Source organism: Phyllopteryx taeniolatus, chromosome 14 (genome assembly GCF_024500385.1).
Source record: "Phyllopteryx taeniolatus isolate TA_2022b chromosome 14, UOR_Ptae_1.2, whole genome shotgun sequence".
NCBI lineage: Eukaryota > Metazoa > Chordata > Actinopteri > Syngnathiformes > Syngnathidae > Phyllopteryx > Phyllopteryx taeniolatus.
In genome coordinates this window covers 7894104-7917477 of record NC_084515.1, presented here as the reverse complement: position 1 = coordinate 7917477, position 23374 = coordinate 7894104, and the positions used below count along the sequence as shown (strand labels likewise).

Sequence of the window (23374 nt, the reverse complement as noted above, 5' to 3'; positions counted from 1 at the left end):
TGGTTGAACAAGAGGGGCCCAAACTCCAGTTTTTGCTTCTGGCCCGAGTGGAGGCTTGGGCCGGCTCAGATGATGGCACAATGCTACCACCGTGTGGTACAAAGTCAGACTACAACAACGTCTTTACATGATGACGTCCGTCACTCCTACGCGATGAAAAAAAAACCCAAAATAACTGCCCAAAATAAATCGATGAATAAAAAAGATATGTGAATCAATTGCACCACACTCGAGTGTCCATTAATCGATTTTAAGACGATGAATGGCAGGGAGCTGTGAATGGAGGAGGGAGGGGATGGATTTGGGGGGAGGGGCGGGGGGTGCATGGGAAGTCTCCGCCATCTCGCATCATCATCATCATCAGCAGCAGCAGCAGCATCGTCAGGGCTGGTCACGTGGCGCGTCGGAAGCAGGGACGGGCGGTAGTGTGGGTGTGTCCTTTCATTCATAACTCCGGCGCATCTCCAAGCTCCCCCTGATTCAAGGATGCAGACGGGGGCAAGCAGGCTGGACCGGAATTTTCGCCCCGAGGAGGACCCCCACCACCGTCACCATCACCACAACCATTTGGTGCGCGCACAGGCGAGTTGATGCTGATGCGATACTATATAGTTTGATTATGTAAGAAGATGTTTGGCGGCCATGCAGTTGTGGATCATCGCACTGACCGTGATTTGTTCCCACGCAGGCGGGCTGGGAGCAGCGGGGCATGTGGGACGCGGGAGACTGCAAGATGCTGAGGATGATGAGGGTCTCCGTGTAGTCAGGGAAGCGGCTTCAACACCTTCTGTTTCGAACGTAAGATGCAACTCACATTCACTCACACACTTGATACGTTACCGGAGTGTATGTTGTGTCTGCACCCACCCCACCCCACCCCATCCCAGCCCACCACACCAACTCACTCACATGCACCACTGGTACAAACACTGTCAGATAGTGTACAGCAATGTTTCCCACCCTTTATTGAGCCAGGCAAATACTCTATTTCAATTGGCCCAAAAAGTCACAAAAAGTGTATGTGTACTGAAATAATGACAATTGATCATAGTACTTTTATTGTTTGAATGGCAACAGGAAGATAATTACACTTTCTGACATCTAGTGGAAGAGCATTAAATTGTTCTGCTTGTCACTATACGTCACTGGCATGGATAGCTGGACAAAGATAATAGTTTTTAATAAGGACATATAATAATAATAATAATAATTATAAGAAGAAGAATTCCCACCAAAATATATATTTAATATATAACTTTTTTTTAATAGTCATTACTCTTTTCCTCGAAGTAGACTTGTTTTTTTCCTCCAAAAATATTACTTTTACTGAAAAAAATGAATAAAAGCAAAATCTGATTCTCCTAATATGTTTTTTTAAAATGTTTTTATCCCCCCAACAGACAGACTTTTTCTGGCAAATGAATAATTTTTTTTATATAAGAGAAATCCAACTATTTTTTCCCCATAAATACAACAGAAACAAAATTCTGGCCTTTAGCAAGAAAAAAAACTTTTAAAAAAATCTGGAAAAAAACCTCATTTTTTCATTAATGTAAAAGATCAGTCAAAACACTTTATTATCCTAAGCTGACAACCTTTTTTCTTCTAACAAAAGAAAAACATACTTTTCCCCCCAAAAAGAAAAATATGACTATTTTCTTACAATTTCAACTTTTTTCCACTAATATTACTTTCTTTTTGATAAATACAACTTTATTTCTACAAAAGTATGAATCTTGAAAAATATGACTCTAGTTAAATAAGATTTTTAAACAAGTTAAATTTATACTTTTACCTCCCAAAATGTTCCATGAAAACCCCCTTTTTTCCTCTTATACAATATCATTCTCATAGGGTTAACATTTCTATTCAAGAAAATCAGCCCCCCCCCAAAAAAATTAATAATACTGAAACACAAAATTCTGACTCCTAGTAATAATAATAAAAAAGTAAATAAAAAAATAAAAAGTACACTTTTTTAAAATGAAAAAAAACCCACTATTATTGATAAAAATAAACTTTTTCACCGTAAGAAAATCATTACAAAAATGATTGCCATAAGATTGCTTCATTTTTTCCACATTACTTTCCCTCTGAAAATTACAACTTCATTCTTACAAAAATCCTACTTTTACTGGAATTTTTAAAAAAAAAATAACTCCAAAAAATGTATTGTAATTTAATTTAAAAAATAAGAATCCTTTTGATTCTGGCAGTCGAGCATTAGAATACACACTTGTTGCTGTGAAGGAGTTAATGTTTAACGAAAGCGTTCTTCCTGGCCACAACATTAGGCACACTTGCATAATCTAATGATATCGATACAATACCTTTACATAACCAAAACAAGGCCTTTGCAAACTTTATGTTTTGACTGTCACTGTCTGATCGGTATTGATATATTAATATGCCTTGATCATTTTACACTTGAGACCATGTGAGTCCCTGGATGCACATTTAATGGAAACAATGAGTCCCAATCCGCGAACAATGAGTCTCTGCAAATTATCATCACAGAATACAGATACAGTAATCCTCCGCTATGTCACGGTTCTTGCTTCGCGGTGCCGCTATAATGCAGATTTCTATGACAGTTGTTGTTCTATTTTTTATACTCTTTGTACAATATTTTTGTGTTATCCATTGCGCTTGCTGTCTCTCAATATATTATGTGACTATCTTTCATAAGCAATATAATTAAAACTGAATCACTTCAACAAATATTAAAATTTGGCACAGAGGTATGAACAGTAATTTATGCCTTAACAGGCAATATACTGCCAATCAAGTTTCCACTTGGTTAAGAAAAAGTTCCAAGTAGGAACATTAATAACATCAAAACAAGTAGATCCAAGCAACCTGTTTTGATTTAAGATTTGTACTACTTTTAAAAAGTCTGCAACCTTTCTTTAAACGCTACTTTGTCAACATGTTCAATAGCTAATCTCTTACAATAGTAACGCTATACTGTATATAATGTGAGCATACGTGCAGCCGATACGTTGTCACGTTTGTATTTGCTTTGTTGGGCGAAGATTTCCATGGGATGGTAGTGTTTAAAATTGATTTTGTCACTTTGAAATTTTAAGTTGTGATGTCTTTGTTGCGACTTCATACAAATTTGACATAGCAGATCGCTGGTGTTAGTGGCGCAACGGCCGCGTTCGTCTGGCTTGAATCCAAAATGTTCCCACATCATCGCGGTGGCGTTACGCTTTGGAAATAATTTTGTTCATGCCGCTCAATTTTCTGTAACTGCAGCTACCGGCTCGCCATCAGAAAACGTAGCTTCATGTACGTGAGCGCCCGCATTTGAAATCCACGCACACAGACACGCATACGGCAATCAGACGGAGGGTCCCTTCGCTATCTCTGATTGGTTTAGAGACCACATTGATGAAACCCATTGTGTGTCTGCTTTCAAGTCGCGGAAATGTTTTTTCTTTCCCAAATGACTGGGCATCTGCACGCACACTAATTATTATTTTTTTGCCGCACCATTCGCATATGCGACCAAATTAGTCGCACTTTAGAGTCCTCTCTAGTCAAAGAAAACGCAAAAAAAAAATCATACGCCGAATCTTCAGCACAACGCCAGAGTACTAAGCCATAGCTCTGTGTAAAAGACGCAGACTGATTGTACTTTGTGCGCCCCTGCTCATTTTCGTGCGTCTCAGACGCTGGATGCACATCCAACGAGATCCCTGAATATGTCTATTATTGTAATTGTACTCCATGTAGTATTGTAGTTCTTTCTGTATTTTATTGGGCAAAGTACAAGTACATAAGTAAGCATGTTCTTACATAAGTATTTCTCTTATAATGTCATTTATTTTTTGAGACAGAAGTTATTTTAAATCTTGTGTACCTAATGACATTTCTTCCCACATTTCGTATTCAGCAAAATCAAACTGGGCCTACTTAAAAACGTTAAGAAATCGAGAAGATCTTTTAAAGAAAACATAAATGATCCACGATTCTGACTCATTAACCAGAGTGAGCAGAAAGTGTAGTCATTTGTGTGTGTGTGTGTGTGAGTGTGTGTGTGTGTGTGTGTGTGTATCAGGAATGTTATCAAGGAATGCTATCAAGGACTTGACGTGTACATAATGACGTTCTGTGAGTGCTTCTGCCTCTTTCTGTCACACATGACCACACAAACACAGAAAATCTCATTTTCAGGAGAGGGATTATTTGACAAAAACATCTGCAGTACAAGCAGTGTATGCAGTTTTTTTTTTTCTTACCAAACATGCATTTTCAAAAGTGACAGTATCTGTGCAAATGCACCTGTCTGATGTCAATCCATGACCTTCATCGTGGTGCGGTAAAAACTGATAACATTTTCGGAACTAGGGAGGTCTTAATCCCCCAGCCTTCTAAAATAATCATCCATGTGAATGTGTCCAGATGTGATTGCTCGAAAGCCTTTTATTCTAATTATTTGTCGACCTTGGAATTACTGTAATCAGAGATAACGGCTTTAGAAGAGCGTTGAGGGAAAAACATAAAATCACTAGTTTATATAATTGCCCTCAGCGTTTATACCCGCCTGTGCAGGGGATTTTTATCAGACGGTGTTGACATAATCACTCAAAAATGGTTGTAATCCAATCATCCAGAACTCACTGGTCCATCTGCTTGGTGATGGCCAGCCTACACAATCGCAAATCTATACTATGTTGCTTCCTGATGCAGGTGAAGCATAGCAGTTAACAACAAACAAACAAAAAACATTTCTCTTTTTTTACAATATTTCCTGGATAAAATTCACATGCAGCAATAATCAGGTATTTGATACAACATTTCCCAAATCCATCTACTGTATTACAAAATAGATCAATTACTAGATACAACTGTTTCTATATGCAGGAGGTACTTGATATTTGATTGTTGCTAGATACTGAAGGCATTTACAATTTCTACAGCAAATTGGAGATGTAGAGGGTTCTAGATAAAGAAAATATTCACTACAGTACGCTAAATATATTCTGGGTCAGTCAGGTACTACAGCACTCACTAGATACAATGATTAATAGAAGGATTTGGATACAGCAGATTTCAGATACACTACATTTGATAATAGAAACAGTGGATAAAACTGTAGAGACAACCAGTACCAGATAAAGCAGGTATTAGATGTAACAGTTTCTGGAAACATCTCGCATAACAACTTCTGGATTTGACAGGTTTCTAGATACATAGGGCACTAGAATAATCAGGTATTTGATACCACATGCTCTACAGTACAGTGGACACCCGTGATTCGCAGAGGACAAAAGGACCGAGCCTGACGCTCCCTTATAATTGGCTTAAAAAACAAAACACAAATAAGAGGGGGATAACAGTTTCCATATACAGTACAATAGATACTTGATATTCGATTGACGCAAGATCAAGAAGGCTGGAGTTACAGTGCATCTATATCCAGCAGATTGTAACTATACATAAACGGTTCTAGATAAAGCAAGTATAAGCTATGGAAGCTAGATATATAAGATATAAATTCTGGGTCAGTCAGTTAATAGATAAAATACAATATAAACAGGGAGCACACACTAGATACGACATGGTCTTGATATAATGTAAACAGTACTAGATAGATCCGGTTCTAGAATAACAGGAATACAGCAGATTCTAGATACAGTCCATCCTGTACTAGCTATAGTGGGTTATACAGTACTTTAGATACAACTAGTCCTACATCAAGCAGGTACTTGATCTATTACAAAATATTTCCAGTAGTACGTACACCCATTTCTAAATACATTTGGCATTAGATGAGGCAAAACTGTTGATCCAGCACGGCCTGGTTACATTTATATTCTGCAGGTTGTAGATTTTTACTGTCTTAGCTACAGCCACATACTGAAATAATGAATTTATTCACAAATGTACTTCTTGTAAAAGGATACACAGGTCAGTTGCAGTTTCTGCCTGCTAGTGGAAGAGTGTTTGATTGTTCTGCCTGTCATTATATCTTGCTGGCATAGATGCATGAAGATTTCATTATTTGTAGGAAATATAATTTTCGTACCAATTAAGTGAAACGACCGTGAGTGATGTTGTTGGATGCTCGCTGACTTTGGCGGTCCTCTACAGGCTTCACCCACGCTGACCTGGACCATGAGCAATGATTCGCCTGCTCTGACAATTCTGACCGAGAACTCTACTGTGAGTACACTTGCACCAGCGACACGCACACGTCCAGTACATCATGTTTTGTGCGTCCATGTTAGGACAGCTTGATCTCATTCAAAGAGGATTGACTATACGTGTGCTCCTTGGACCCTCACGCACACACGTACACTCACAGAGGATGTCAGTCTAGTTGTGAAGCCAAACAAACATACGTTTAAATGTTACATACTGTATTTCCCCGAAGGCCTCAGATGAATGTAGGCCAGGGCTGCATTTAACAAGTACAATGCTCGTCAGGTCGCAGTATGGTTGACGTATGAAGAGCACATGTACCGCTTGTCCTCACCAGGGTCGCGGGTCTGCTGGAGCCTATCCAAGCTGACTATGGGCGAGAGGCAGGGTACACCCTGAACTGGTCACCAGCCAGTCACAGGGCACACATAGAAAAGCAACAATTCACACTCACATTCACACAATCGCACAATTTAGAGTGTTCAATTAACCTACCATGCATGTTTTTGGAATGTGGGGGAAACAGTAGTACCCTAAGAAAACCCATGCAGACATGAGGAGAGCATGCTAACTCTATATGGGAAGGCCGCAGTCCACATTTGAACCCACAACTTCTAAACTGTGCGGTGGATCTGCTAACATTGACCACTACCGTTTTAAGTGAATTATTAATGACGAGCGCTTGAATATGTAATATCAAGGGCGGTTGTCTTAGTGGATAGTCTTAGGTCACTAAGAATGATCAATGTATGATCAATACCCAATGTTTCCGAAACTTCAAGATGGTCAGCTTGTAATATGTGTATTTAGTACATTAGTAGATCCCATACTTTAAACTTTCCAACATATGAAGCTTAAGAGTTGCTTTTCCACCTCTAATAACCCAGTTGCAATTCCACCCTCTCCGGAAAGTGACACCAGAACAGATGCAGGACTCTCGGCTTGCCCGCTGCGGGGATTGCTCATGTGCGTCCCGTTTCCATTTTTAGCCTTCGGAGGCCTCATTTCCCCACTCATTGAGAAGCCCTCGCAAATTGAATTAACGGTCTCGCTGACGTTTCGATTAGCGTCCTCGGGCTCGCTCAGGCAAGACGCACAGAGTATTAATCAGAGAGAGTGCTGTCTCTTTGTACGTGTGAGTCCGTCTAGGGATAAGAATCACTGTGAGGAGGCAGCACATCCCCGGTGTTAATTCAAATCCTTATTAAATAATATGTCGCTCAGCTGACCAACTAATGACACAAAGCGATTCCATTACTGTACTGTTGCAGCTGGACAAATGCAGTCGTAAAATCAGTGTGACAACTAAGATGTGTGAGTTTCTGTCTTACTGAATGACATGCTGTATGAAATCCACCCATTCATCCATTTTGTACTTTGTATCCTGTTCAGGGCGGCACAGTGGACGACTGGTTAGAGTGTCTGCCTCACAGTACTGAGGACCGGGGTTCAATCCCCGGCCCCACCTGTGTGGAGTTTGCATGTTCTCCCCGTGCCTGCGTGGGTTTTCTCCGGGCACTCCGGTTTCCTCCCACATCCCAAAAACATGCATGGTAGGTTGATTGAAGTCTCTAAATTGCCCGTAGGTGTGAATGTGAGTGCGAATGGTTGTTTGTTTCTATGTGCCCTGCGATTGGCTGGCAACCAGTTCAGCCCGCCTCCTGCCCGATGATAGCTGGGATAGGCTGGGATAGGCTCCAGCACGCCCGCGACCCTAGTGAGGAGAAGCGGCTCAGAAAATGGATGGATGGATATCCTGTTCAGCATCTGGGTAACAGGGAAGCTGGAGCCCATCCCAACTTCCTTTTGGGCAAGAGTCTAGACTACTTATAGATTACAAATGCTGTGCTGCAGGAAATTATCCAATTTCACAAAATCCGTCCAAAAATTAGTGTGTGACAACTAAACAGGCCCAGATTTTAAACCGAGTTAGACAATTTGTAAGTAAATTGAGACGAGATCATATTATTTTTAAATATAAACTACTGCAGTTTTCCATTTGCATTTTTATTTTTATTTTTTTGGGATGGGGGGGGCAAACCTACCCACCATTATTCGCTGAAAATCTTACCTTTTTGCCGTTTTCGTTCTTGGTCCGAAGCAATAACATTATAGCTTTGGCACCATCTGGTGGTAGCTTCTTCCCAAGGAAACAATCTGAAGTGAATTGAGGAGCTTCATTGGGACAAACGCAGTCATTTGCCATCATCTTGTGGCATCTATAGGTAATTAGAAAACCTTTTCGGGGGGTGTCACTTATGTCTGTATGAAGTGAGCGCCACACCAAGTCAGCATGCTAGCAAGCTAGAAACCAAAGTTAGCAAACCTACCTTGAGAATTGCAGAACTACGATGAAACTTAAAACCTTAATTAAATAAATAAATAGCAATTCCAGCCAAAGGCGAATGAACATTGATGAGCTCGACTCAACCAGAGTTTGAGGTGCAAAGAGACTGAGCCCCGACAGTGGGCTGTGATGTCAGTCAGCTCAGGGCTATGGAATGCAGCGCTCCACTTTGGTCCTATCTACTGCATTGAAGAGGAGCTACTGCACATATCAAACGTTTAATGAGACTCACTGGGTAGCGATTTGTGTGCCCAATGCAGAAGTGTCACGAAATTCCCAGAGATGAACAAATTATTCATCATTAATTATATACAGTACTTTCCTGCTCATCTAAAAAAAAGATGTTCATATATTTTAAAATATTTTTATTGTACTATCGATATTTATGGGCGGCATGGTGAACGACTGGTTAGCACATCTGCCTCACAGTTCTAAAGGACCCCGGTTCAAATCCGGCCTCGCCTGTGTGGAGTTTCTCTCCGTGACTGCGTGGGTTTTCTCCGGGTACTTCGGTCTACTCCCACATTCCAAAAACATGCATGGTAGGTTAATTGAAGACTCTAAATTGCCTGTAGGTGCAAATGGTTGTTTTTTTATACAGTATGTGCCCTGCGATTGACTGGCGACCAGTTCAGGGTGTGCCCCACCTCTCGCCCAGAGTCAGCTGGGATAGGCTCCAGCACGCCCACGATCCTAGGGAGGATGAGCGGTATGGAAAATGAATGAATGAATTAATCAATATTTATATTAAATTTTTTTACTTCAAGTAAGGCGGCAAGGTGGGCGACTGGTTAGAGCGTCAGCCTCACAGTTCTGAGGACCCGGGTTCAATTCCCGGCCCCGCCTGTGTGGAGTTTGCATGTTCTCCCCGTGCCTGCGTGGGTTTTCTCCGGGTACTCCGGTTTCCTCCCTCATCCCCAAAACATGCTTGAATTGGAGACTCTAAATTGCCCGTAGGTGTGAATGTGAGTGGAATGGTTGTTTGTTAGTATGTGCCCTGCGATTGGCTGGCAACCAGTTCAGGGTGTACCCCGCCTCCTGCCCGATGACAGCTGGGATAGGCTCCAGCACGCCCGCGACCCTTGTGAGGAGAAGCGGCTCAGAAAATGGATGGATGGATGGATGGATACTTCAAGTAATGTGGTGACCACAGTGCGTGGTGGGGCAGTGCCCTAGCGCCCTCTATTGACCAGCCGTCACTGACACAGTTTGGTCAGGGAAGATGAACATCTTAGCCTTGATTAACTGAGATTTGAACCCTGAACCTGCGAGCCGTAAGGCAGACTAGCTAACCACCCAGTTACTACCGTGCTTAAATTCAGTCTTCAATGAACATAAAACACCTACGTACAAACTGACTCAAACCCAGAACCTTTTTGCTGTGAAGCAACTGTGTTAACCACAGAACCGATGCGCTACCAACCATCAACTTTAATGATAAAAATAGATTTTTGTGTTGAGCAGCATGTTTGTCAGTATTTGTTCTCTTTTCATCTCGGATGCACATGTGGGTGTAGCAGATATGCCAAGAGCCGCTGACAAGCACAAAATAGAATGTATTCATCTTTTTGGGGATCAAAACTGCAGTGCAGCATCAAGTGGAAGTACTCATGCAAAGTCACAAATGAGTAAAAGCATTCCCGCTGGTTTTTCCCACCAGGATTTGCCTGTGTCGGCGGACCAGGTGGAAAATTATGTGCTGCTCTTGGTGCTGCTGAGTGTTTTCGCTGGGGGGACGCTGGTTTTGCTCTCCCTACTGCTCCTCTTCTGCCACCGCTGCTGCATGGGTGGGCGCCGCTACTCCAGGTGGGTGCTCCACACTTACAGCTTCAGTTACCAGGAAAACTATATTGCACTCTCTTGTCCAATGTGATTTATTTTATTTATTTTTTTTCCCCCTTCAATTATTTTTTCAATGGCAACGGATTACACAACACAGACAGGCGTGATTTATTAGAACAGCTTCAACAACTTGTATTCATTTATAACTTTAGAGATACTGTTGTTTTATCCAATAAAACCCCAAAACTTACCAAATTTGGACATACGTGCTTTTCATCAAAAAAGCGAAAATATTGGAAATGTAGTCAGAGTTGCCCCAATGTGCGGTCATGAAGTATACAGTATGTGTCTCTTTCAGAGCAAGTGATGACCCTGAGAAGACAAACACGACTTACGTTGAAGATACTCAACCCACCCAAGGTCAGAGCCGCGCTATTCTAAGGTCACAAAGTCCCCATTTGCACACATCTTCACTCTGGCGTCATCACTCCTCTCTCTCTAATGTGTCACTCAGAGATCACCATTCGTCTGGATGAAACAGACGCTCTCTCAGCTTCCAGCGGCCACGACGGAGAGTCAGAAAGATTTGTTTCCACCGGGTTGACAGGCCGCAGAGTCTCCTTCAACGAATCTGCTCTGTACGAACAGGAGAGGATGATAGAGGACAAAGGGCGCAGGTGTGCTCCAAATGAGCTCTTCATACAACCAATTAGGACAGTGTTTACAAAACCTTATTTAGCCAAGGCACATATTTTAGAAAACTCTTACAGCACTCCACCAAACAAAAATGGCACAAACTACTGTACAGTATACTGAAATAATTACAATCTCATGTTAGACAATTTAGAGTGAAATCTGGGCCTGTTAGCTTGAACAGAGGTTGAGAAGCTGCTGAATGCCTACAAGTGGATACACAGGTTAATTGTACCTTCTGCCATTAAGTGAAAGAGCCATTATCCTCACATGGAGAAAACATGGAACAATGGTGAACCTTACTAGGAGTGGCCGGCCTTACAAAGATTACCCCAAGAGAACAGCAATGACATCCAGGAGGCCACAAAGGGACTCAGAAAAACCTCTTATGAACTGCACGCCTCCCTTGCCTCAGTTAGGGTCAGTGTTCAAGACACATCAATGAGGAGGAGACAGGGGAAAAATGGCATCCATGGCAGAGTTCCAAAGCGAAAACCACTGCTGACCAAGAAGAACATAAAGGCTTGTCTCACTTTTGCAAAAAAACATCTGAATGATTCCCAAAGCTTTTGGGAGAATAATATATGGACTGACGAGATGAAAGTTGAGCTTTTTGGAAGGTGTATGATCTTGTTACATCTGGTGTAAATGTAGTACAGCACTTCAGAAAACGGACATCACACCAACAGTCAAATGTGGTGGTAGTATGATGGTCTTGGGCTGCTTTTCTCCATGAGGACCTGGACAACCTGCTGTGATTGATGGAACCATGAATTCTGCTCTTTAAATCAGAAAATCCTGACGGAGAATATTCAGCCATCAGTTTGTGACCTCAAGCTGAAGCGCACATGGGTTCTGCAGCAGGATAAAGATCCATAACACACCAACAAGTCAACTTCTGAATGGCTAAAAACACAAAATGAAGGTTTTGGAGTTGCCTAGTCAAAGCCCAGACTAGAATCTGATTGAAATGCCTTAAAAAGGCTGTTGATGCTGGAAAACTCTCCTTTTCCTCCCTGAATTCAAACAATTCTGCAAGGAAAAGTGAGCCAAAATATCTCCACAGAAATGTGCCACTTATAGAAAACACTTTCAGATTTCAGTTGTTGCTGCTGAGGATGGCCCAACCAGTTAAGTTTATGGGGCCATTTCACACAGAGCCAGGTAACTAACTCATTTTTTTCCTTTAATAAATAAAATCACCATTTAAAAACAGCATTTTAAGTTCACTGGGTTATATTTGTCTGATATTAATTATTTTTTTAAATGATCTAAAACATTAAAGTGGGAAAACTATGCAAAAAAATATAATATATCTATATATATATATATGTGTTTATATATTGTATAACCAAGGATATATATATATATTTTTTTATGTGTTATATTATTTTCATAAGATTAGTACTTCGTTCCTTTTAAAGGTTGGACATTTACTCTGAAAAATACAATGAAAATACTTTATTTGTAGTAATAAATCACATATTTTGGACCAATTAGTGAAATTGGATAATGGAATCTACTGTCTGCACACAGGACGTCCACATTCAGTGTAAGTTGCCATGTTAACTTCCAGTTGGGATTTAAACACATAGTGACAACATACGAAACGTGTTAAAACTCTAAACCAAGTTTACACTGAACACTGCAGTGTTGGCTGGAGGAGCGATCTCATCGTCTTTGAAAAGTAAAAACTTTTAATGCCATTTTCACCTTGGAAAGTACCAACACTAAACTATTGTATATAACAATCACACATTTAAAGACAAAGGTTACTTTTCAGTCAGATGACATCCCAGTACTTGACATTTACAGCGTAAACTGTTATGTCATCTGACCTTTCCACCGGACATTCTTAATGCGTTGTCATGCATAGTGGTCCATTTCCCAGTGGTGGTTGGGAATTACTGATTTTGGATGATTTCCCCTTGCATCTTCAGATACACTCTGACGGAGGGGGATTTTCACCATCTGAAGAAAGCTCGGCTGACTCACCTCCACCTGCCGCCAGCCCCGTGTGACCTCAAGATCCTCACCATCATGGAGTGTGACTCAACTGAGAGCAGTTCTGTCAACATCAGTGAGGTGCCAACTCCCAAACTCCCTCTCTCTATCTACCAGGTAATTGGGATACATTGCTTAATACAAACAAGCTGGTAATTCTTCTACATATTCATACTAAATCCTGACATGAGAATATGTACTTTTGTCTCCCAGCCAACAGAGAGAAGAATGTCTGACTGGTTGGGTCAGAGACTCAGCGGAGGTTTGCCAGGAGATACACAGCACTCCATCGTCCTGGACCAGATTGCCAGAAGCGGCTCTCTGACAGTGAGCATTAGCATCATTTTTAAACCATTTGTAAGACTATTTTTGGATTCAAATAATTGTGAGTGACACTTTTTAGTTCAGTGGAAGTGGTTGGTCAGTCTACCATATTGTTCGAGTTACCAGGATGACATATTGTTGACGTTAGCCAAGTTTCCACTCGGTGGAACAGTCCTGTTCATGATGCTATGGTACAGATCAGGTCAGGTAAGCCTTTAAAAGGACGCATTAAAATACATAAACTAAAAACAATAAAATACAATATATATATATATATATATATTGTTCTATTATACTACATACTGAGCTAAACAGAAACAAACCATACTGATTGGTTGAATCGAGGCTTCTACGAACTTCAACTAGACTTATAGCATTTTGTGGTTCCTCCTGGGTACCTTGGGGACATTGGACAAACTATGTTAAATGTTAAGGTTAAGCTTAGTAAGAATGTATTCATGCATTTTTGCCACTTGGACAGGTTCTTCTCTGACTGTCATCACCATTATCATTCACTGTATGACAATTTGACAAACTCTAATTTCCGATCACCTCCCTCCATCCCCTCATCTCACTGGTCAGTTGGAGGCTCTTGGGGGCAGAAGAGAGGCTCAGAGTGATCACATGATGAGGGGTGAGACCACCCATGCTCCCGGCCAGACTTCAGTTCTACAGTTCTTGTCAAAACTGAGGCGCCACACCAGCCTGGAGGGAGCTGGGCCCTATTTCAAGCGCTGGAAGTTTGAAAGAAGCCACCGGGCCGCCAGTCTCGATGCCAAAGGTTTGTGATGGAGTGTTACCATTAAGACGGTATTGGGAGAAACTGTTAATACAAAGTTGTCATGTATTGTTTTATGGGATTGTCCACCAGGATCCCCAAAGAGAAGACCCTTCCAGAGGCAGAGAGCAGCAAGTGAAACCACTGAACATGCCGAGGATGACTCTTCTCTCTGCAATGATGCAACAGGGTCTTTCCCACAAACTCCCAGCCAGACCAGTGGCCTCCAGTCTCTGTCTGCTGAGTCTCTGTCTCAACCTTCCATGGATCACAACGCCTCTGTCTCCCACAACAGGTAAACTTGTCATACCTCACAGCAGAGGTGGGAGTAAGTTACACATAAGTCTCAAGTCTTAACCTTAATCTTTCAAGCAAGTCCCATGTCAAGTCATGCATGTAGTTAGTTGTATGTAAGATTTTGGATTGACTATTGATTTGTGGAACGATGTATGACCAAAAAAACAAAACTAAAACATGATGTCCTGCACCTCTGCCACACATTGTTTACAATTCTTTTGTAAATACATGTTTTCTTACTGTGTTCAGGCTAAATTTGGAGGCCGTGGTGGTGGAGGTCAGTGCTGTCAGCAACAGGAAAGAAGAACCACCTTGGCAAACAGATGATTGCTCCATGCAGAGACAGAAGAGTATCTCAGGCAACAAACCAGGAGTAGAGGAGGGATTAAAACCAGATGCAGTCACAAGGACGGGCAGTGACAGGGTTGAGTCTGAACCTCTAGAGGAGGACGACTTGTTCGAGCCACAACAGGAAGCCAAAGTCGTTCAGTTTGAAGACTCATCCAGGAAAATACCAGATTCCGATCTGAAGCAAAATTGTGAGATGGAAATAGATGAAGGAGAAGAGGCGCTGTTAGACTTTGAGAGCAGACCCAGGGCGGATTCAGGTTCTTCTCTTTCCTTTGGGCTTCGGCAGGAGACTTTGGAGGCTCAACCATCTCTCTACAGAGACATCTGGAGCTTGCGAGCCTCCCTTGAGCAATACGCATCCTCGGACCAAAGCAGCACCGACCGGGAGTCCATCCGCAGCGATGCTGAAAGCGTCTCATCACTGGGTTGTGCTGGAGCCCGTACTGGACAGCTGGATAGTTGCTTGTTCCAAGACCTGGACGATGAGCCTGATGTAGAAGGGGAGGTGATGGATGGAGGCATCAGAGGGGCATCGGGTGGGGCCAGCGAGACAGGAAATGGGGTCGACGGAGAAGGTGAGGTGGGTAACCGCAAGCTCCTTCAGATGGATAGCGGCTATGCCTCTATTGAAACGCCATCCAAGGGGCCTGAGGAGATGCGCATTTTTGGGACTCCTGCAGCTCCTCGCGGAAAGACTGCCTCAGAGAGGAGGTTGTTCTTCACAAGCTCAGGGAGAAAATGTTCTGTGTGCGAGAGCACTGAGACCAAATTGTTCCAGGAGGAGCTGGAAGAGGATTTAACTGAAAGCATAGAGGAGAAGCACAAGGGTAGTCTCTCGCGCCAAGAACCAGATCTACTCATCAAATCACTTCCTCAGAAACAAGAAGCCCTGTCACACGTAACATCTCAGCTGTTGAAGACAACCTCTCAGCCTTCTAGTCCTCACCGACCTCGTCTACACCGCCGCGACTACAGCATTGACGAGAAGACGGACGCACTTTTCAACGAGTTCCTCCGACATGACCCGAGGTTTGACCAGCCAGATTCGCCATTTCGAACCAGGCATCGCTCGAGAGTGCACCTGAGGAAGCAGTGGCAGAGACACAAGCAATACAGCGACCCCGGATCGGGGGGTCGCTACTCACCATCTCTAGAGAGGCAGAGGTTCACTCCGCTGCCGAGAGGCAACAGCGCCAGTTACCCTCTGGACACCAGGTATCACAGCACACTGTCACGCATCGCGAGCGCAGCGGATGAAGAAGCCAATGAGATTGCGGCCTGCGAGGAGGCAGCCAAAGAGAGCACAGCGGATGCGTCCCGTGACGGAGCCACTTCAGAGATTATAGCCAATGTGACTGTGAGTGGCCAGATTGACGGTCAGCAAACTTCTTCCAACATTAAAAGCACAAGCAGTCAGTGGCCCGCCGCTGGACCTACACTCTGCATGGACCCCCGAGTTGAAAACAGGAACAACAACAGCAGTCTGTCTAGCAGCCTGACAGACAAACTGACAGCAGCGGTGGAGGATAGGCTCTACAGTAGCCTGCGGAGGTCCGAACTCAGCCAGGGAGGAACCGAAAACATAGTTGCCGCCTCTCGCACTGCCTCACCTGACCACAGTCCAATGTAACCCCATCATAGCCATACCCCAGATTTTCATTTTTAAAAATGTTTGCTAAATTAGTCTGACATGTGCCGCATCATAAAACCCCGTTAATCGCGGGGTTCCAAATCCACCGACAATAACTGAAGAGCCGCAATAGTGACCATATAAAAAGTTTTTTTTGTAGCTTTAAACCTCCCACACACTTTGACAACATTTAAACGTATTAGGATATATCAACTTTCAAAAACACCTGTTCTCACTCTCCCGCTCACATTACTTCAAATTTGAGGCAAAGCGTGCTTGCTTCAAGCTGTTTGTTACTCCCAGTTGAAGTTAACTGTAAAACTGACACCAAAATGTTCAACCAAACCATATAAATGTATCTGACAAAGGTGCACTAGCTTAATGCTAACATATAATGAGAAACACCATAGATGGGCTAAGATCAATTAGCATAGATGTTACGGTAACTATAAACCTTCAAACAATAGCTACTTTAACACACGCTGAGCAGCGACACGTGAAAACAGAGCATACAACAACACTCACAGGCGTAGATTCTCTCTGCAATGAACTGAAAAATCTGCGATGAACCACTAATGGGCGAACACTGTATTATAACCTTACTGATGGCCTCCGCCAGCATTTCCTCTCAGACCTTAATCTCCACTGTGATGCCATGTGCTGTGACACGTGACGCCCCTTTTTATCTGCTCAACATATTGCACAGAATAACATAGCGCCTCCCTCTTGAGAAATATTTTGAAACAAACTAAGTTTACCGCATGCTACTACTACTACTGCTACTACTGTATGTCCGAAACTATGTGTAAGTGAAAGACTATATAGTTTTAAACTTAAAAAACAAAAAGCACTTTGTTAGGAAGACACATCCATGTTACCATTTATATCATGAACAACTATAAACTCCGCAAGTGTCCTTCGTGTTTCCGTTTATATGAAGGCGTATTTGGCAAAAGGTACATTTTAAACCCTGCCAGTGTTTGCACTTCTCTCTTATTAACAACAGTGAAGAGTGTTTTGTGCACAATGAAGGGAATTCAGGTGAAGTGTTGGATGGATTTTAAATTTTTATTTTTAGAAATATTGGCAGAAAATGCCATGCGGAGAAAGACCAAAACAATTCAGCCCCATTGTGCTGTGGACCTTTTTCATGTGAAAACATTAGGTATACCTACCTGCACAATCTAGCACTGGTGCTCAAAGGCCCAAATTACATTTTTTATTTAATTTCATGGACAGCTCATTCATAGATGAGGCTAAAAATATATTAAAAGTGTATGTAAAATGCAGATTTTAATTACATAATAACATTCTAATTTTAAAGTTTTGCATTTATAATTTAATCATAATTAAGAAACTAATGATTTAAGATTCTTTTTAAAAAGGATGTCACAATTTATATGTAATTATTTTAGTAATAAAATATATTCATATTAGTCAACCAATTGTAAGGGGAAAATTATTACGACAAATATTACAGGACTCTTGATAATGTGAATGTTCGTCGGGTCTGATTAAACAAAGAAGCGAGCCTTTGCCCACCCTCGTCACGTATAATTTCAGTTGCATTAATTGAAACCTAAATGTTACAGGGAAACAAACAATTCATTGAAGTCTTCCTCAGTTTGAACATAGTAAAGTGAAATCTCCAATGTGAAACATAATCTGTTACACTGCAATCTTTCTTTTTATTTTATTTTATTTTATTTTTTATAATTGTCATACAAGTATAAAGATAAGTTAACCACTGTATAATACAACTAAAATAAAAAAGACATAATGGCGGGAACAGGAAAGTGTTTGCATAGCAATAATGTCAACTGGTGGTGTCTGTCACATGTTGAGCTTTGTACAGTATGTACTGTTTAACAAATCAACATGGTTGTGGAGGAAAAACAGTAAAATACAGTATGTGATTTGTTTGGCGAGCTTCTCTGGTCATTTCCATGCTATAGTCAAATCAATATAAATGATATTTAATGAATTCTATTGCACATTTTGTACTAAACAGCCACACCATTTCACAATAACACAAAAAAATACATTTTCTTCTCTATGGTTATCCTCATACTTCCAAAAACTTGCATGTTATATTAATTGAAAACTCTAAATTGTCCATAGGTGTGAATAGTTGTTTTTCTATATGTGCGATTGAATGGCGACCCATCCAGGGTGTACCCAGCTTCTCCCGGAAAAAGTAATCTTAGGTTCATGGAAGACTCTCAGGGGTGTCAAACTCATTTTTGTCGTGGGCCATGTAGTTATGGTTTCCCTCAATGGGCCGTAGTGACTGTGAATCCTTAAAAATGTTTAATCGCCTTCATCACATTTTTACATATACACAGAAAATTTATGGATAACTAGCTTTGATGTCAGACGTCAAGGATAATGGTTTGTTCAGCTATTGTTTAAATTACTGTAAAAAGGGGGTTTGGTAACAAAAACCTGTTTGCAATATCTCAGCATTATTATTTATTAAATATGCCAATTTGAAATTTTGGTACAGATTTATAACAAGAATCATGAAAGTTGACGCACATAATTTGCTCTCACGGGCCCCATAAAATGATGTGATGGGCCAGATCGGGCACCTGTGCCTTGTGTTTGACACCAGTGATCTAAATTGTTCGTAGTTGTAAATGTGAGTGTGAAGGATTTTTGTATGTCTACATGTGCCCTGCGATTGAATGGCATTCAGTCCAGGGTGTACCCTGGCTGCCTCTCGCCCAAAAACTCCACCTCACCTTCGACCCTAAAGAAGATACGCGGTTTATAAAATCGATGGCTTGACTTACATTATTAGTGCAATTGATGGCTATATGGCATCACTAATCTCAAATAGCTTTCCAACATGAACAGATGTAGCATATAGTTCGTCATCACGTCCACTGCCGCGTGTAACCGATGTGTGATAGGAATGTCAATGACGTGTAATACAGGCAGTCATTTCAACACAGAAGGTTGGAAGCTGGCGAGCGTGCGCGTCTCGTCTTTTGTGCCGCGCTCACGTTGAAGTAGTGGCTTTATAGTGGGGGGTGAGTCATGCAGAAAATTCATCCATCATCCACGATAAATACCCTAAGGGACAACCTGACGCACAATGCTCCTTTGTCCAAATGGAATTTTTTTTAAAAAAAAGAGAGATGTTTGCTACATTTTACTGTTGAACATTATTCTGTGAAACGCACATTTCCTGTCCTCTATATAAAAATCCCTACAGTGGATATAAAAAACAGTCTACACACCCCTGTTCAAATGCCAGGTTTTTGTGCTCTAAAAAAATAAGACCAAGAATAATCATTTGAAAACATTGTTTTCACCATTAATTTAACATATAACCTTTACAGATCAATTGAAAAAAAAAATTCAAATTATTTCGAGGTGTAAGTAAAAATAAACAACTCAGATGGTGTGGTTGCAAAAGTCTGCACACCCACATATAATTCAGAATTAACCAATCACATTCAAACTCATGTTAAATGGGAGTCACAGCACACCTGCCACCATTTAAAGTGCCTCTGATTAACCCCCAATAAAGTTAAGAGGTTGCAGGAGGCTTTTCTTGACATTTTTGTTGCCACATCTTACAGCACAAGATTCCACAACAACAGAGAGATCCCATTATCAGTCAAGTGAAGGGAACAAAAGAATTTCCAAGGTATCGAATATACCATGGAACACAGTGAAGAATGTCAGCATCAAGTGGAGAAGATCTGGCACAACAGCAACGTGACCAAGAACTGGACATCCCCCACCCCCCCAAAAACAATGAAAAGACGAGAAGAAAACTGGTCAGGAAGGCTGCCAAGAGGCCGACAGCAACGTTGAAGGAGCTGCAGGGAATTTCTGGCAAGTCCTACTTCTTAGTACATGTGACAACACTCCAGTCTTGTTCTTGCCTGGGCTATGTGGTAGGGTGGCAAGGGGAGTGATTCTCAAAGTGTGTAGTGTTACACAGGCACCCTCTAGTGCCAGAATCACTGCCTGGCACAGTTCAGTTGTATTTAATGTTTACATCTTTCTCAAGAACTGTTTGTTCTTAAAAATGTATTTATTTTTTATCATTTACCTTATTTTATTCAACTTTGTGCAATACTATTATTAATAATGTAATTATTATTTAGGTCATTTTCACTGTCCTATATTTAAGCGCAGTAGTAATGTTCCAACTGTGCATGTTACAGTGGCATATAATAAAATTAAATATTTGCTATTTAGAAATAAAACCTATGTCTCATTTTCTATTTTGATGTTGGTCATGATGGTGGTACTTGGATTGCCGAGTAGGTTTTTAGGTGGGACTTGTGTAAAATCTTTGACACATCGGAAAAGCACTACAAAATGGCAAACTCACTATATAGCGTACTTTCGTGGCTTGAGTGATTTCAAACACAGCTATTCTGTTTGACCTTGCTGACGTAGGAAGTTAAGCACTCTACTCCTCCCTCCCTCCCTCCCACAAATAGTCGTGACTCACCTGCTCTCTGATGTACTCCCAGAAGGGGGCTGATGATGGGCTCGGCTTCCAAATACGGTTGGGGGAATGCGGGGCTCCTGCTGATGTGATTAGCACTACACAACGGAGTTGCACGGGAGGGGATTGTGGATGACAGGGCTCATGTGATGTGATTAGATGTTAGCAGGCATGCAACACTGAAGGAAGCTGGTCAAGTAAATGGTAAAATAAGCATTAAATATGAGGGACATAATTCAGGGTTATGTCTCAGGAAGAACTGAATTACTCTCCTACAACTGAAATCCTCACAAATTGAAATGCACTCATAATATACTAGAACAGGGCTGTCAAACTCACGTTGTAGTTATGGTTTCCCTCCGAGGGCTGTTTTGACTGTGAACCCGTATAAAGTGGGTACGAAACATATTCGGACCCCCTTAAACTTTTCACTGTTATATTGCAGCCATTTGCTAAAATCATTTAAGTTCATTTTTTTCCTCATTTAAGTACACACAGCACCGCATATTGACAGAAAACAACGGAATTGTTGACATTTTTGCAGATTTATTAAAAGACAAACTGAAATATCACACAGCCATAAGTATTCAGACCCTTTGCTGTGACACTCATATATTTAACTCGGTGCAGTCAATTTCTGTTGATCATCCTTGACATGATTCTACACCTTCATTGGAGTCCAGCTGTGTTTGATTATACTGATTGGACTTTATTAGGAAAGTCACACACCCGTCTATATAAGACCTTACAGTTCACAGTGCCTGTCAGAGCAAATGAGAATCATGAGGTCAAAGGAACTGCCTGTAGAGCTCAGAGACAGAATTGTCACAAGGCACAGATCTGGCCAAGGTTACAAAAAAAAATTCTACTGCACTTAAGGTTCCTAAGAGCACAGTGACCTCCATAATCCTGAAATGGAAGACGTTTGGGACGATCAGAACCCTTCCGAGAGCTGAGCGTCCAGCCAAACTGAGCAATCGGGGGAGAAGAGCCTTGGTGAGAGAGGTAAAGAAGAACCCAAAGATCACTGTGGCTGAGCTCCAGAGATTCAGTCGGGAGATGGAAGAAAGTTCTATAAAGTCAGCCATCACTGCAGCCCTCCACCAGTCGGGGCTTTATGGCAGAGTGGCCCAACAGAAGCCTCTTCTCAGTGCAAGACACATGAAAGCCCGCATGGAGTTTGGTAACAAAAACACCTGAAGGACTCAAAGATTGTGAGAAATAAGATTCTCTGGTTTGATGAGACTGAGATAGAACTTTTTGGCCTTAATTCTAAGTGGCATGTGTGGAGAAAACCAGGCACTCTTTTCACCTGTCCAATACAGTCCCAACAGTGAAGCATTGTGGTGGCAGCATCATGCTGTGGGTGTGTTTTCAGCTGCAGGGACAGGGAGACTGGTTGCAATCGAAGAAATATGAATGTGGTCAAGTACAGGGAAATCCTGGACGAAAACCTCCAGAGTGCTCAAGACCTCAGACTGGGCCGAAGGTTCACCTTCCAACAAGACAATGACCCTGAGCACACAGCTAAAATAACGGAGTGGTTTCAGAACAACTCTGTGACTGTTCTTGAATGGCCCAACCAGAGCCCTGACTTAAACCCAATTGAGCATCTCTGGAGAGACCTGAAAATGGCTGTCCACCAACTTTCACCATCCAACCTGAGAGAACTGGTGAGGATCCCCAAATCCAGGTGTGAAAAACTTGTTGCATCATTCCCAAAAAGACTCATGGCTGTATTAGCTCAAAAGGGTGCTTCTACTAAATACTGAGCAAAGGGTCTGAATACATATCGACAGGTGTGTGACTTTCCTAATAAAGTCCAATCAGTATAATCAAACACAGCTGGACTCCAATGAAGGTGTAGAATCATCTCAAGGATGATCAAAAGAAACGGACAGCACCAGAGTTAAGTGTCACAGGAAAGGGTCTGAATACTTATGGCTGTGTGATATTTCAGTTATTCTTTTTTAATAAAAAATAAAATAAAATGATGTGGCGGGCCGAATCTGGCCCCCGGGCCACCAGTTTGACACATGCACTAGAATGTAGTTATTTACTTGTGTGAGCAAATAAAAGAAAAGAAAAAGTTGCATATGTGCTTTGATATTGTGTTGTAGAAATCTGTGACCAACAACAACAAAAAAAGCAGTAGTGTGTGAAATGTGCCTATTTACTATTATATGTGAGCAAAAAACAATTGCAAATGTTTTGCTTTAGAAGTATGGGTGGGCAAATTTGCAGTCTGAGAGCATTTCAGTGGTATGTGAGCATTTTTTTGTTTAGTGTTTCAGTAGTGTACGAAATTTTAGCATTTCATTAGTGTGTGAGAGCATGTCAGTTGCGTAAGGAGAACGAAAATTCAGTAGGATTTCAAAAGCGAACAGCTCAGTGGTGCAGTAAGCAAAAACTGTTTCCCTTGTTTGAGCGCTTCAGTTGAGTGTTTCAGTAGTGTATGTGGGGGGGAATCAGTAGTGTGTGAGCATTTAAGTTGCAAGAGCATTTTAGTAGTGTGGGTGAAAAGAAATTCAGTAGTGCATA

The 23374-nt window shown here is 41.6% G+C and overlaps 1 protein-coding gene across 3 annotated transcripts; it reads left to right on the top strand.

Moving 5' to 3' along the window:
* The first annotated feature begins 334 nt into the window (after positions 1–334).
* On the top strand, positions 335–20585 carry LOC133489325 (voltage-dependent calcium channel beta subunit-associated regulatory protein-like). Of its 3 annotated transcripts, none has more exons than XM_061798307.1 (11): positions 335–570; positions 689–798; positions 6103–6174; positions 10161–10306; positions 10641–10702; positions 10797–10959; positions 12916–13096; positions 13193–13306; positions 13886–14084; positions 14175–14376; positions 14628–20585. In XM_061798307.1, exons 3-11 carry the CDS (start codon positions 6127–6129, stop codon positions 16357–16359), a joined length of 2847 nt encoding a protein of 948 aa, XP_061654291.1. In that variant the 5' UTR covers positions 335–570; positions 689–798; positions 6103–6126; the 3' UTR covers positions 16360–20585. The 3 variants fall into 3 exon arrangements, with proteins under 3 accessions (XP_061654291.1, XP_061654290.1, XP_061654292.1); XM_061798308.1 differs by having other exon boundaries at positions 540–582; XM_061798306.1 differs by having other exon boundaries at positions 335–798.
* Positions 20586–23374: the final 2789 nt, after the last annotated feature.

Bases quoted from the DNA above. Each gene is read 5' to 3' on its own strand.
- LOC133489325 (XM_061798306.1), top strand. From the start codon at position 643: ATGCAGTTGTGGATCATCGCACTGACCGTGATTTGTTCCCACGCAGGC. The intron at 10,703-10,796 runs GTCAGAGCCGCG...TGTGTCACTCAG, and splicing joins AGATACTCAACCCACCCAAG to AGATCACCATTCGTCTGGAT. The intron at 14,085-14,174 runs GTTTGTGATGGA...ATTGTCCACCAG, and splicing joins CGCCAGTCTCGATGCCAAAG to GATCCCCAAAGAGAAGACCC.